The sequence below is a fragment of the Cervus canadensis genome, chromosome 24, assembly GCF_019320065.1.
Source record: "Cervus canadensis isolate Bull #8, Minnesota chromosome 24, ASM1932006v1, whole genome shotgun sequence".
Taxonomy (NCBI): Eukaryota; Metazoa; Chordata; class Mammalia; order Artiodactyla; family Cervidae; genus Cervus; species Cervus canadensis.
The window spans coordinates 43435504-43451221 of record NC_057409.1 but is presented as its reverse complement, the minus strand read 5'-3'; the positions used below and the strand labels follow the sequence as shown (position 1 = coordinate 43451221).

Sequence of the window (15718 nt, the reverse complement as noted above, 5' to 3'; positions counted from 1 at the left end):
CCCCATGGACTGCAGCACACCAGGCCTCCCTGACCATCACCAGCTCCCAGAGCTTGCTCAAACTCATGTCTATCAAGTCAGTGATGCCATACAACCATCTCATCCTCTGTCATCCCCTTCTCCTTCTGCCTTCAATCTTTCCCAGCATCAGGGTCTTTTCAAATAAGTTAGTTCTTCGCATTAGGTGGCCAAAGGACTGGAGCTTCAGCTTCATCATCAGTCCTTCCAATGAATACTCAGGACTGATCTCCTTTAGGATTGACTGGTTTGATCTCCTTGCAGTCCAAGGGACTCTCAAGAGTCTTCTCCAACACCACAGTTCAAAAGCACCAATTCTTCAGTGGTAACCTTTCTTTTGGAGAAGGCAATGGCAACCCACTCCAGTACTCTTGCCTGGAAAATCCCATGGACGGAGGTAGGCTGCAGTCCATGGGGTCGCTAGGAGTCGGACACGACTAAGAGACTTCACTTTCACTTTTCACTTTCATGCATTGGAGAAGGAAATGGCAACCCACTCCAGTATTCTTGCCTGGAGAATCCCTGGGATGGGGGAGCCTGGTAGGCTGCCATCTATGGGGTTGCACAGAGTCGGACACGACAGAAGCAACTTAGCAGCAACCTTTCTTTATGGTCCAACTCTCACATCCATACATGACTACTGGAAAAACCATAGTTTTGACTAGCCAGACTTCTGTTGACAAACTAATGTCTCTGCTTCTTAATATGCTGTCTAGGTTGGTCATAGCTTTTCTTCCAAGGAGCAAGCATCTTTTAATTTCATGGTTGCAATCACCATGTGCAATGATTTTGGAGCCCAAGAAAATAAAGTCTCTCACTGTTTCCATTGTTTCCCATCTATTTGCTATGAAGTGATGGGACCAGATGCCACAATCTTTTTGAATGTTGAGTTTTAAGCCAACTTTTTCACTCTCCTCTTTCACTTTCATCAAGAGGCTCTTTAGTTCTTCTTCACTTTCTGCCATAAGGGTGGTGTCATCTGCATATCTGAGGTTATTGATATTTGTCCCAGCAATCTTGATTCCAGCTTGTGCTTCTTCCAGCCCAGCGTTTCTCATGATGTACTCTGCATATAAGTTAAATAAGCAGGGTGACAATATACAGCCTTGACGTGCTCCTTTTCCTATTTGGAACCAGTCTGTTGTTCCATGTCCAATTCTAACTGTTGCTTCCTGACCTGTGTATAGGTTTCTTAAGAGGCAGGTCAGGTGGTCTGTATTCCTATCTCTTTCGGAATTTTCCATAGTTTATTGTGATCCACACAGTCAAAGGCTTTGGCATAGTCAATAAAGCAGAAGTAGATGTTTTTCTGGAACGCTCTTGCTTTTTCTATGATCCAGCAAATGTCGGCAATTTGATCTGATTTTAGAGCATTTATTTCTCTTTCTTATAATAACTCAGAAGAAAGAGGTTTCCTGTGTCTTTACAGATAATTCCTATCTTGAAACACTTTTGCAATCATTGAGTCAACTCAATGAAAACTGCAGTCCTAGGAAGTATCTTCTCAAACGCTTTATTCAGGCCATTGAGCTAGACGAAGGTGACTGTAAGACTGAGCCTTGTTAGTCAGCCCTGAATGGATCCCTCTCCTGGGTTGGCGCTGATACTCAGAGGTCAGCCTTCCAAAGCTATGGGCGCATGCCCCAGGAGAAAGCCAGAAGAGACCTGTGTTTTCACCCTTTTGCAGACCCCAGCACTATGGTTAGAAAGGGTCTCTCCAGTTGCTAGAGCAGACAGGCAGGTGACTTCATTAATGGAGATTGTGGAATTCCAAGGCAAGGAGCTAGGAGACAGCTCTGTTTCCTGGTCTCTGCTCATTCCTTTCTCACTGAATGTTTCTTAGCTTTTTGCCAATATGTTTTACACTCAGATCTGATTGGGTGGCCAGTGGGCATATTTGTTGGACAGAGGTCTCATGCCAGACAACCTCATGGCTGGTTCAGATGCTTGCCTATTCCTGGCTCAGTCATCTGAGCTGAGGGTTCATGTGGTATAACGTACAAGGATGGCAACATCATCTGAGGAAATGCTGTGAATTAACTGTTGGGAGTAGAAGCTGTTACCTTTTAGAATAGCCACTGGGAACTCATTGAGCTTCATAAATAAGGTCTCAGACCCAACATCACACCCTGCAACCAGTCAACCAACAACACCCCCGACACCGCATTTTCTCTCTCTGTACACACACACACACACCCCACATATCTCATCCTCATTATTTCATCCTTCAATTCAAAACATCATCATGTAGAGTGAGGAGGACTCTATGCAAGGCCAAAGACCTTCTGTGAGCCATCAGCAACACAATACATTACTTTGCAATATGAGTCTGGGTCAGAGGTTCTCACATCTGACTAATTCAAAAGAATCACCTGATGAGCTTTTAAAAATTAAATCCCAAGTCCAACGCCAGAGATTCTGACTCAACATGTCTGAGGTGGGGCCCAAACTTTTGAAAAAACTCCTTAGGTGGTGCTGATGACCAGCCTGGTTTGAGATCCACTGCTCTAGCTCTCACCTTCACTCTTCTAGAAGGTACTGGAGGCTTTTATTACTACCGTGAGCAATTGCTCTTGCAGCTTTTCCTAGCTCTCTGCTGACTGTCCTGGTCTGCCAAAATGGCAAGGCCTGGTACCCTGTCAAATTTTCCATCTGCCCTAGTGGGCTGGGGCAGAGCACCGACATTTCCTAATCTAGAAACCTACTGGTGCAGTTTCAGTAATTGGAGTTAAATTGCTCCTTGGAAAATTAGAAAAAATTAGTGGTCATTACCAAGTGGGTTTGAAACCAGAATAGGTATAATATTCAGGGGGTCATCACCAATCTGGGCTTGATAACCCAAGCTCAGAAATTCTGGGACATCTCTAAATTTTAGGATGGCTTTTGATCAGATATACAAAGGGACCAATATTAGTGAAATTTGCCATGAAGACATCAAGTAGCAGTGCAATGTGAAGTGAAAAATGTTATATAGACCAGGTTTTAGTCCAAGCTTTGATTCTATAAAAAGGAGCTTATACCTGGATCTGTGAAGGATTGTTATAAAATTTGAGTTAGTGTACCTAAAGCAACTGGTACCTTATAAATGGTTGTCATTCTATTAAGAATACAACTATTTTTGATGCTCAAAATCATCTGAACAGAATAAGTCCTACAAATCCAGTGGTGTGACAGGATCAGCACTCAGGGACTTGTGAGAGCTGATTATGTGTATCTTTTCCAAACTCCAAGTTCAGTGATATTATGTGACATGAAATCAACCATGGTATCAGTATTTACACCATGGAAATTGGCAAATGTACAAAGGTCAGGGCTTTTTTCCCCAGAGGGCTAGTTGGTAGACACTTTCCAGTATACTACTGTAAAAAATCACAACCTCAAGAAAGAGCCAGCACCAGAAAATATCTACCTAACTTGCTCTTTTATTTTATATCTATGATTTTCATCCATATAACTAAACCAGGATTCTGCCCTCATGATTTTTTGCCCATAGATTACAAGCATTTTGTAAATATTATCTCATTATTTCTCACAACACCCTGGAGAGCTAGAGATGTTAAGTGACGCCTGAGGCAGCACAGGAAATCAATGGTGAAAAGCAGAACTAACCTAGTCTGTGCTAACCACCTCTGCCACCCTTCCCACACATCACTATTGTCCAAACTGGCATAAAGACATGGGTAAATTCTTGCCTGGAAAATCCCATGGAGAGAGGAACCTGGAGAGCTATATAGTCCATGGGGTTGCAAAGAGTCAGACACGATTTAGGGACTAAATAACAACAAAACAATTACCAGTGGAGCTTTAACCTCACAACCCAAATAGCCAAAGTCTCTCAACAGACTTGGTCCAAGTCCTTGGTCTGTGTATTGTGCTGTGTTTAGTCGCTTAATGGTATGCAACTCTTTGGGACCCCGTGGACTGTAGCCCGCCAAGCTCCTCTGTCCTTGGGATTCTCCCGCAAGAATACTGGAGTGGGTTGCCATGCCCTCATCCAGGGGATCTTCCCAACCCAGGGCTCAAAGCCAGGTCTCCCACATTGCAGGCAGATTCTTTACCATCTGGACCACCAGGAAAGCCCTTGGTCCTCGAGTACCAATCTGACTCCCCGGAATGGCTACCTTCTGCACTTGGAAGTTTTCCGCAGGGCTGCTGATAGCCTTGTATTAATCAACCGTCCCACATTCTTTCTCCTTCTAGTCCAAAGACATGTGTTTGAAAAAAACAGTTGACCAGAATTAGGATTCTGTTCTGACTTCAGCAGATGCAAGTGGCATTATAATCAACCAACTCATGTTATCTGTGACCCTTTCTCTGAACATTCCAAGGGCAGAGACCCAAGAGTTGTTTTTCTCTGAAGCATTATCTCCATAATACTTGGGGAAGGAATAAATAACCCTAGTGGTGAACAATCTCTACAATGGCTCGCCCTCTGATGGGTTTTCACATTCTAGAGTAATCCCCACTACCCTTTGATTGTGGATAGACCTAGTTTCTTGCTTCTAATGCATAGAGTAAGGCAAAATTGAGAGGATGTCACTTCTAAGATTAGATTACAAAAAAGACCATGACTTCCGTCTCAGGGCAGGGGAGGGGAGTCAGGAGTCAAAGTGGGCCATGTGAGAGGTGAGCCCTGTAAAGGACCCATGTCTCTGGCCAACAACTAGAAAGAAGATGTGGTACACATGCACAATGGAATATTACTCAACCATTAAAAAGAATGAAATAATGCTATTTGCAGCAACATGGACGGACCTAGAGACTATCATACTGAGTTAAGTAAATCAGAAAAGAAGAAGCACCATATGACATCCCTTATATGTGGAATCTAAAAAGAAATGATACAAATGAACATACAAAACAAAAAGAGACTCACAGGCCTAGAGAACAAAATTGTGGTTGCCGGAGGGAAGAGATAGTTAGGGAGTCTGAGATGGACCTGTCCACACTACTATATTTAAAGTCAGTAACCAGCAAGGACTTACTGTATAGCATATGGAACTCCGCTCAGTGTTATGTGGCAGCGTGGATTGGAGGGGAGTTTGGAGGAGAATGGATGGATACATGCATAGGTATGGCTGAGTCCCTTTGCTGTTCATCTGAAACTATCACAACAGTGTTTGTTAATCACCTATACCCATACAAAATAAAAAGTGTTTGTTTTTTTTTTAAAGAAGCTGAGGCCTGCCAAAAGCCTTGTTAGGAGCTTGGAAATGGATCTTCCTCCAGTCAAGCCTTGAAATAACTGCAGCCCTGACCAACACCCTAATTGCAGTCTTGTGAGAGACCCCAAGCTAGAGAATCAAGCTAAGCATATCCAGATTCCTAACACAGAGAAACTGTGAGATATTGATATTTGTTGTTTTAACCTGCTGTGTTAGGGAGTGATGTGTTATACAACTACAGATAACTAATACAGTCCTCAACCAACAAGGAAAGTGGTGGAATAGACACAATCACTGAATCTGCCACACAGACCACCTCCACATGTAGGGTCTACATACCTGACAGAATTTCAGCATAGCCCCCCGCTAATTCCCCTAATTCAATCTAGACATCTCTAACTTTCATTAATACTTGGAAGTCTGCCTTAGGGCTCAAAATGTTCCCATTTTTTGAATGATCCAACACTCCCAACTAAAGTGAAAAGAAGCCAAAGGCAACCTGGCCATTAGTAATCCCAAATCCTCGATGTTATAAAGTCACAAGTTGTCTGGTAAAGGAGAGGCCAGAAAGTATATGCTAAAAGCTGCCCCTTCTGGTCTTGGGTGAATAATTCCTGCAGCTGGAGTTTCCCTCCAACCACAGGATTGTGGCACTACGAAGGTGGCCATTTTCAAATCTGGCCTGACATCAGAATGAAATTCAACTAGATAAACCTGAGACTGGGCCAAGATAAGTCAGATTTAAATAACTGGAGCCAATGAATAGCATCACTTTTCTATGGAACCATATGACTATGATGTGAGGAAATAAAAGCCTTTGTTGTTTTAAAGGGCAGAGACAATTGGAAGTTTTGCAGCAGACGGTTACAAAATTTTCCACCCTTAGCTTTCCAAGGAAGATACCAGTTAGTGGCTTTGGGAGTTGGGTGTGGAAGGTGTTACTTGGAAAAGACAATTAAATTGATTCTGAACAGATGTGAACCAACGTTACTACTTCTAGCACAGAGCCTAAAACAGACTATTTAGCCCCCTACATGGTGAGCTTGCTTTTCTACTCCCTCTTATTATATATATAACTATATATATATAACTACTCCCTATTATTACTTAGCTCCTTGAAATCAGCATGCTATGTCAGGTAAGGCACAGAAAGCTACCACACCTCTCTCATAAACAGTGAATTTTTATTTTCCAGAATAATTTTGGAGTGGTTTTTTTTTAAATCCTAAAAAACACAAAACACTCCCCCCAAAATTGGCCTTTGCTTCTCTGTTTTTTGCGGTTGTCAAACTGAGTCAGAGCAAGACTCCCATCTGTGATACAGTTCATTGAGATAAATGGGGATGGGTTTTCTACATCTTATACACAGATTGTTTTAAAAAATATTTCATTTAACCCTTGAATTTTTTAAAGGCTATTTTTTCCCCCTCTTTAAAAAAAATTATCCCTATTACCTCATCAGGCAGCTGTCTGAGGCTATGAGGAGAAGAAGCTCATACTAAATTGGTTTTAGTTGTTTTTAAGGCAGTATTTTATCCTGTCGGTTTTCATTTTATTAGTTGACAGTGCTTGCAATTTCTCCCTCAATAAGCAAAGATGACTTAGATCAGTGGCCTGATGAATAAGCATGAAAATTTGATTTAGAAAAGGAGAATATCCTGGAGCTCACAGAAAGAAAAAAGGATTTCCAACCCCCCACCACACACACATTTTAAATGACAAAGCAAAGAAGCTGCATTGTCTTTAAACAGCATCTTTCAGTGCAATCAATATCAAGGCTCCCCAATGTTAGGTGATAAGAATAATAATTTAGAAAGAAAAAGAGGAGCCCTTGAAAAAATTCAAGGAGAGAAGGAAATATTTTTAAAGAAAATATTATTAATCCTCCATATTACCTTGAGGCAGATTGCCCAAAAGAAAAAAAAAAAAAAAGTACTGAGTGTGAAAGGAAAACTGATCCTTTGGAAGAAAAAAAGATGAGGATTCCTGTTGAGGACCGGATGGAGAATGTGAGCAGTCTGACACCCTACCTTGGCCTAAATGATTCAGCCTTCCAGACCCATTAACAAGAGTGGAGGACAAAGAACTGTGAAGTGGAAGAACAGATTCCCCATAAACCAGTAACAGAAAATAAATAAAAGAAAAACAGAGGAAGCCAAAGTCTCCTATGGAAGGGAACCCAATTAATTGTCTTCGGTTTCAGGATCAGTCTTTTCTTGCTGGAGAAGAGGCTCACGCGGAGCAGCAGAGGCAGCAGCTTCTAACTTCTGCAAACATGCATCCTGATCAGAATCCCTCAGGGCTCTAGCGCCTGGAACTGAGCTGGCAGGAGGAAGAGCTAGGCCAGGAGTAACGTTTTTTAAGGCAGAGGATTGGGGGTGGGGGTGCGGGTGGGGAGGGAATGTCAGAGAGAAGCAGATTTTTCCTTGCTTAGCATGTCACTTTCCTGCATGGGAATTCATGCTATTCCTCGCGGTCCGGTGAGAGGGTAGGAACGTCCCCCACCTCCAGCTGCTGTAACTTCTGATTTCGCCGGGAGTAACCAGAGAGCGCGCGCCAGGGCCCAGTGCCTTCAGCGGGGCGAAGATTTGATCGAGAACAAAAGAACCCTTACCAATCAGAAAACGCTACCCGAGAACAAGGATAACTTCTCTTTGTGTTTTGAAAACTCTTTAATTAGCAAATGCCTTTGGTTTCTAATAAGCATTAAAACTTTTCTACGCAGATTCCAAGAATCAAATCATTGCTTCCGCGACGAAGGTGGGACTCCCAAGGGCCACACGCCGCAGAACTAAAGAAAACAGGGCAATTAAATACTCGCTGTAAACCTGTACAGTGTTCCTGGGCACTCGGCCGCAGGTTTTTTTACAATAATTTCCCGCACTAGTTTTCTTACGACTTCACTAAAGCTATATACAAAATCCCTAGACTCTGGGCCGTGTGTGCGGGCAGGGTGGCCTGGAGCCTGGGTCCCCGGCGCCCGCCGCTCGTCAGCCCAGTCCCCTCGGAGGCGTCGACACTTCCTCCGGCCTTAAGCCGGCCCCCTCCGCCCAACTCCTATTTCTCTTCGGCCTCGGCCCCTCCTCCTTTTTACAACCCGGAGAGGGGGTGAGCGGGGATTGTGGCCTCACGTGGTCTGAGTCTGCGGAGAGAAAAGCAATTCGCGAGGCGCACCCCTTTCTTACCCCATTCCGAACCCCACATGTAGGATCCTGCTACCTAAAAGCCCCCCGCCAAACCCAGTATCTTCAGCCCAAGGAGGGCTACACACGACTCCGGGTCACGTCTCTCTCCGCGGAGGCGCTACCCTTATTCTCAGCGTCTCCATGCAAAAGCCTGCCCGGGGTGCCCTTCTGTTCAGGAAAGTGTATTTTAGTGTACCCGGAAGAGGAACAAATCTTTCAAGCAAATTCCCTTTCTGCTGCGCTTCTCTACCCCCTCCCCCCTGTGAATTCAGGGTAAAAGTTTTTCTCAACTTTTCCCTCCCAGCCCCCTGCCCCTCCCCTCAGGAATCCGCCCAGAGCTCCGCAGACCTAGCCTCTCCCGTTCCCTCGCCCGCCCCTTCCGACTTCCACCCAATCCGAAGGCAGTCACACAGAAAACAAAGGCTGCTATTGGGCCTCCCTGGAGCTCGAGGGCCCGCCCCCGGAGTGGTTTGTGAATGGGGGGAGGGGAGGGGGCGGGGCGGTGCGGAACCCTGCGAGCCCGACGCTTCTTCTGTAGAGTTGCGCGGCTCCGAGGCGTTACTCTGCGCTCCCTCCCGGCGGGCAGAGCTCCCTCACCGCCCAGAGTTGCGCGGGGCTGGAGAGGCCAGGCCCAGGCCGCGGGCACCGGGTTCTCGCAGCTTCGGACGCAGTGTGACTGGGTTTCTTAAAAGAACTGGCCGAGCTCTTGGCTCCAAGACGCCGATCGGACTCAGAGCGAGAATCAGCCGTTTGACTGAAAGTTGGAGCCAAGCTTTGGGGGCTGAAGAAGGACCGAGGAGCGGAGAAGGAGGAGGAGGCGGCGGCGGCGGCGAGCGGAGCCTCGAGGAGAGGAGGCGGAGCAGCACCGTTGAGGCGGCGGCTTTGGCTAGCAAGCGGCGGCGCCGGGCTCTCGCCTGCCGGGGGCCAGACTTGGTGTGGGGCGGGGGGGCGCGCGCCTTATTGAGCTCAGTGAGTCAAGAGACTTGGGCAAACTTTGAAGGGTAACCGGAGACGCTTGTTGCTCCTCGCCGCAGAAAAAGCCGCACCGTTACGTCGCATCGAGAGGAGAAGGCGGCCCCCAGTCTGCGCCCCCAGCCCAGGGAGAGGAGTTTGGACCCCCGGCGGCTGCGCCAGTGCTGGGCAGAGGCGGAGGCGCCCCCGTGGCGCGAGCACCCCAGCTGCAGCGCCCTCTGTTCCGCGCCGCCCACGGCCCAGCCCCGGCGCCGGGAGGACTCTCATGCGCCCGGCGCAGCGGCGCCTCCCCGGATCCCAGCCTCTCCCGGCTGCCTGGTCGCGCTTCTCGGGCTGAGAGTGCCGCTGCACCCGCGGCCGGCGATGCGGGGCTCCCGCGCGGCGGCGTCGCGCTTGCCTCTGGACCTTTGCACCCTGGTGCTGGCGCTGCTGGGCGCACTGCCCGCGGGCGCCGGGGCGCAGCCGTACCACGGAGAGAAGGGCATCTCAGTGCCAGACCACGGCTTCTGCCAGCCCATCTCCATCCCGCTGTGCACGGACATCGCCTACAACCAGACCATCCTGCCCAACCTGCTGGGTCACACGAACCAAGAGGACGCGGGCCTCGAGGTGCACCAGTTCTACCCGCTGGTGAAGGTGCAGTGTTCTCCCGAGCTGCGCTTCTTCCTCTGCTCCATGTACGCACCCGTGTGTACGGTGCTCGACAAGGCCATCCCTCCGTGCCGCTCTCTGTGCGAGCGTGCCCGCCAGGGCTGTGAGGCACTCATGAACAAGTTCGGCTTCCAATGGCCTGAGCGGCTGCGTTGCGAGAACTTCCCCGTGCACGGCGCTGGCGAGATCTGCGTGGGCCAAAACACGTCGGACGGCTCCGGGGGCGCGGGCGGCGGCCCCACCGCCTACCCTACCGCACCCTACCTGCCCGACCTGCCCTTCACCGCGCTGCCTCCGGGGGCCGCTGACGGCCGGGGCCGCTCCGCTTTCCCCTTCTCGTGCCCCCGCCAGCTCAAGGTGCCCCCCTACCTGGGCTACCGCTTCCTGGGCGAGCGCGACTGCGGCGCCCCTTGCGAGCCGGGCCGCGCCAACGGCCTTATGTACTTTAAGGAGGAGGAGAGGCGCTTCGCCCGCCTCTGGGTGGGCGTGTGGTCTGTGCTCTGCTGCGCCTCGACTCTCTTCACCGTGCTCACCTACCTAGTGGACATGCGGCGGTTCAGCTACCCGGAGCGGCCCATCATCTTCCTGTCGGGCTGCTACTTCATGGTGGCCGTGGCGCACGTGGCCGGCTTCCTGCTGGAGGACCGCGCCGTGTGCGTGGAGCGCTTCTCGGACGACGGCTACCGCACGGTGGCGCAGGGCACCAAGAAGGAGGGCTGCACCATCCTCTTCATGGTGCTCTACTTCTTCGGCATGGCCAGTTCCATCTGGTGGGTCATCCTGTCGCTGACTTGGTTCCTGGCGGCCGGCATGAAGTGGGGCCACGAGGCCATCGAGGCCAACTCGCAGTACTTCCACCTGGCTGCCTGGGCGGTGCCGGCTGTCAAGACCATCACCATCCTGGCCATGGGCCAGGTGGACGGGGACCTGCTCAGCGGGGTGTGCTACGTGGGCCTGTCCAGCGTGGACGCGCTGCGGGGCTTCGTGCTGGCGCCCTTGTTCGTCTACCTCTTCATCGGCACGTCCTTCCTGCTGGCCGGCTTCGTGTCGCTCTTCCGCATCCGCACCATCATGAAGCACGACGGCACCAAGACGGAAAAGCTGGAGAAGCTGATGGTGCGCATCGGCGTCTTCAGCGTGCTCTACACCGTGCCGGCCACCATCGTCCTGGCCTGCTACTTCTACGAGCAGGCCTTCCGCGAACACTGGGAGCGCACCTGGCTCCTGCAGACGTGCAAGAGCTACGCGGTGCCCTGCCCGCCCGGCCACTTCCCGCCCATGAGCCCCGACTTCACCGTCTTCATGATCAAGTACCTGATGACCATGATCGTCGGCATCACCACCGGCTTCTGGATCTGGTCGGGCAAGACCCTGCAGTCGTGGCGCCGCTTCTACCACAGACTCAGCCACAGCAGCAAGGGGGAGACTGCGGTATGAGCCCCGGCCCCTCCCCCCACCCTGCCTTCCCGCCGCCGGGGTGGGGAGGGGGCGGTAGGGAAAGAACTGCGGGGCGGGGCGGGGGGCTTGTTTCTGGAACCTCCTTTCGCTCCAGTGAGAAGTGACCTGGAAATGAGAAGATATCTGTAGATATATGTGGGTTGGGAAAAGAGGCCTGGGTGGAAAGACGGTTTGGATGAAAAGACTTCTGGCAAAGACTTGCAGGATGGTGCTGGTGGTGGTAACAGATGTTAATCACGTGCGGTACGGGCCGCCCTGGGTCTATCGAAAAAGATTGAGATCAGAAGGTTGCTGTGAGTTCTTCCCGGCTCTGGGCCGAACTGGGACTGTGAGCGATTCCCCTGCTGCAAGACAAGTGGCCTGTCCTCACTCCTGTGAGGCCCGGGTGAAAGGTACAGCTGTCTGCGGCCGCCGCTTTGTTGGGAAAAGGGAGGACTCCCTGCCGTGTCCTTGTCAAGCGGTGGTCAAACCATAATCTCTTTTCACTGGGGCCAAACTGGAGCCCAGATGGGTTAATTTCCAGGGTCAGACATTACAGTCTCCACCTCTGCCTCCTCCCCGCCTGTTTTTCTTCCTCTACTCCTTTCAAGTCTTGTAAAATAAGCATTTTGAAGTCTTGGGAGGCCTGCCTCCTCGAATCCTGATGTGAGGATGCAAAAGAAATGACAACATTTTGCAACAAGGGAAAGGAGGCGAGTAGTAGGTATTTCTACTACTTTTTTATTATCTGGGGAAGCAGGAGGAAGAAAGAAGGCTGTTTTATTTGGTTTAATATCCTGAAAAGAAGTGATGACTTGTTGCTTTTCAAAACAGGAATGCATTTTTTCCCCTTGTCTTTGTTGTAAGAGACAAAAGAGGAAACAAGTGTCTCCCTGTGGAAAGGCACAACTGTGAAGACAGCAACTTTTATAGGCAAAGCAGCGCAAATCTGAGGTTTCCCTTTGGATGTTAATTTGGTTGTAATAAACATTCCTTTTTAAGGAAAAGTGGAGGGCGGTGTGCTTCCATACCCCTTTCTGTCAGAGGTACTGACTTGGCTAAAGGAAATGCAAGGGGTTTTGCTGTGTTTAAGTAAATTTAATTCAGAACACATGATCCAACAGGCTCTGTTAAAACATTCAGGGAAATCTCTCCCTTCATTTTCTTTTTCTTCCCTTGAACCTGCATTTAGGTTTTGTTTTAATTTCTTTTTTTACCCTCCAATTCGAATCGTTCAAGGTAAAAGGAGAAGCATAATGCCTTTAGCCTCATAATAAAGGAACGTTAAATTTTTTAAAAAGTCAAAGGAGCATTTTGTTTTCTTTGTTCCATAAATCCGTTTATAAAATATCATGTGTATGCTAACCCTGTCTTTGTGTGGCTGGGTGGGGAGGTGACCTGCAGAAATGACAGTGAGTGAAGAGGACAGTTCAAACCATGAGCCCCATTTTTAAGGAAAGTCATTAAAAGAAGGTAAACTTCAAAGTAAGTCTGGAGTTCTTTGAAATGTGCTGGATGACTTAAATTTATTAATCTTAAATCATGTACTTTTTTTTCCCTCTATAATAGAACTCCAGTTCCTTTGCATAATGGTCTAAAGCTGAACAGAGAATCATGGGAACTAACCTTTACTCCACCTTTGACATCACCCTCCAACCCAGCAACACTATCCTGTTTCTCAAAACAGTCTTTAAATGCTGTTTGAAACAGTTTTTAAGTCATAGAGGGTACTACGAGAATACAAGTTGCTTTATACATGTAACATTCAGTTGAGTGAAGCTGCTTTTTATATTAAAGTTTAACATTGACCTTATGTTTCTTAAACCTCCAAAACTGTCTCATTTGTCAGATTTTTAAAACACCCACTACACAGTTTTTGGCATCTTTTGTGTTATATCTATTGCATGTGAAATTTGTAAAATAGAGACGAGTGCATTATGTATATTTTGTAAATCTCCCATTTTTGTAAGAAAATATATATTGTATTTATACATTTTTACTTTGAATTTTTGTTTTGTTTTGCCTTTTAAATTCTACAAGGAAGCCCCACTTTATCACATGTACAGATCACAAATAAATTTTTTTTTAAAATACAAAGTGAACGTTTATTTATAGTTCCTATATAAGCCAAAGAACAGAAGTTTGTATTATGGAAAGATGGTAAGGAGTGACACCCATTGAATATGTCCCTCATAAAAGAAGATGTTATATATATGAAGGTCTTTTTTCCCTGCCTTTTAAAATACAGAGTTTAATGAATGCCTTAACTGTCCTTTAATTTTTTTTTTTTCTGTTGTTGTTGCTTCCTGCCTCTCTTCCCACCACCCCAGCACACACACACCCCTAAGCGTTTTCACATCCTGCCCTGAATCATTTACTGAAGGTACTGAATAAGCATCTCTTTTAGAGAGGTGCTATCTGATCCATGTTTTTACTACCCTTCAGGCATGGAGTCCATATTTGAAAGAGGACTAGATATTTTTGGTCCACTTTTCTGGAGATATTTTCCTTGGGGAGAATTCTGTGAATGTTTTTTTCACTGACTGGTGTCTTTATGTTCTAAGGCCCCTTATTTGAATTGTTAGGGCTTAAATCCTTTGCGTTTCAGGTGACTGGAAAGGTCTGTAGCTGATTCCAGAGATTATAATGAGAGCATTGCTCTGGGAGCCTCCCCGGCTATAGACTTCACTCTCCCTTCTAGGTCAACTGAGCTGGAGGTCAAGTGATTCCCCGAGGTGGCAGTGACTCAGCAGCTCCAGCAGTAATAGACTCCACGCCTGACCCCAGCGTGGCCTCAGAAGCCACTGGAACTATTCTTTCCTCTTGCCGGGGAGGCTAACTTTGGAATCAGATTAGACCAAGAAGCCTTCACTATCCAGGCGCTTTGATATTCAACAGTCCCTCAGGGAAATGATAAAGGCATTCTGAAGACTTCCATTTTCAAGCCTCGCCAGATTTTTCCCCCCCAACTTTAATTCAGGTGTCTGTTTAGAGCCCACTCATTCTCCGCAGCCATCACAGCAACGGACAGGACGCTGCTGTTTCTCCTTCCCTCCCTCAGCTCTGAATTTCTGCACTTCTAAAGCTCAACAGAAACAGTTCTGTTTTTGTTTTAATTAACAGGCTCCCACACACATGGCTGGTGTGTTTTACAAACACAAGGAATGAAAACCAGTGACAGACAGTCCTCACAAGGAGGAGGAAGGCGTGCGGCTCCACAGTGTGTGCGAAGCGGCTGTAAGATCCTCCTGGGTTTTGAACATCACAATGGGTTTGAGGTCATCTTAAACTGTGAAGATTTTGGCGTCTAGGAAAGAAAAAAAAAAAAAAGACTTCAAGTCTCTTAAGGTTTAGCCAGTTTTTGCTCATAAAATGACACCTTTTAGGTTAAAGCATGGCTCTTTTAACACCACACTAATACTGCCTGTTAAGAATGTTTGCTTTTAGAGTCGATGGAAGGCTCCCAATGGGGTTTTTCGCTCTCAAATTAACTGCTAGAGGCACTTAGACGCTTCTGTGGGGAGAGCGAGGTGGTTGTTCCTATAAATGTGTCCCCTCTGCCTAGTCAACACGGCCTCGTCCTTCGGAGCGCTTGCAGACTGAAGATCACTGGTCTTTAGTGAGGGAACAAAGGCTGTGTAAGAATAAATTACTACCTGCTTTTTTGTAAGCAACGATGAAAGGGTTCTGCTTCTTTCCTTTCACGCTGTGGTGCGTCCTAAGGTAGTAGATTCTTACCTAAGAATTTTAGAGACTCAAGGATCTTTCAGGAGGTGCATCTTTGCAGAAAATAGGTTAAAGAGAGTGTGTATGGAAGGGCATGTGTGGAGTTGAGGAAAAAACACTGGTGGGAGTTTGGTGTTAATCCCTAGGCCAGGAGCAGAAAGACTTGTGAAAATCGTCTTCGGTTTATCAAACAAAATTAGTCTATTCAATATGCAACACCTAATCTTTTAAAGTAGGTTTGTGAGAAATCTTGGTGAGAAATAAATAAAAGTCCTATTGACAACATCTTATCCATTAAAGATAGGTTTGTTTTTTTTTTAATGTGCTTGACAGAAAATAGTGATATTAGCAATCCTCCGGACAGAACTACAGGAGTCTAACAGCTGTAGGTTTGAACCCTGTAATTATACTGGGAAATTCTCTTCTAACTCTCCCATCTTTAATTTCACTGAAAAGGCAGGTGGCTATTTATAGATGGTATATTTTTATATATGCATATGTGGATGGTGAATAACAGTCTCAGGGCTTCAGCAAATACTACGTGTGGGTCTGCTCTATTTTTCT

At 47.3% G+C, this 15718-nt stretch overlaps 2 protein-coding genes across 3 annotated transcripts in view; one reads left to right on the top strand and one right to left on the bottom strand.

The window, feature by feature from the left end:
* The window catches only part of LOC122426022, an 83701-nt gene that overhangs the window by 7035 nt on the left and 60948 nt on the right, over positions 1-15718 (bottom strand). The window contains exon 4 of one of the 2 annotated variants that reach the window (XM_043444563.1): positions 14636-14735. The exons of the other annotated variant lie outside the window; for it this stretch is intronic. Coding sequence (XP_043300498.1) covers positions 14708-14735 — 28 coding nt within the window. The 3' untranslated portion in view covers positions 14636-14707. Of the gene's footprint in view, positions 1-14635; positions 14736-15718 lie in introns of those variants that run through there. 2 annotated transcript variants of the gene reach the window in all.
* FZD7 (frizzled class receptor 7) lies at positions 8484-15105 on the top strand. The gene is made up of 2 exons (XM_043444560.1): positions 8484-11422; positions 14552-15105. The coding sequence occupies exons 1-2, from the start codon at positions 9704-9706 to the stop codon at positions 14594-14596; spliced, it is 1764 nt and encodes a 587-aa protein (XP_043300495.1). The 5' UTR covers positions 8484-9703; the 3' UTR covers positions 14597-15105.

Bases quoted from the DNA above. Each gene is read 5' to 3' on its own strand.
- FZD7 (XM_043444560.1), top strand. From the start codon at position 9,704: ATGCGGGGCTCCCGCGCGGCGGCGTCGCGCTTGCCTCTGGACCTTTGC. The intron at 11,423-14,551 runs GTATGAGCCCCG...TTTAATTAACAG, and splicing joins GCAGCAAGGGGGAGACTGCG to GCTCCCACACACATGGCTGG.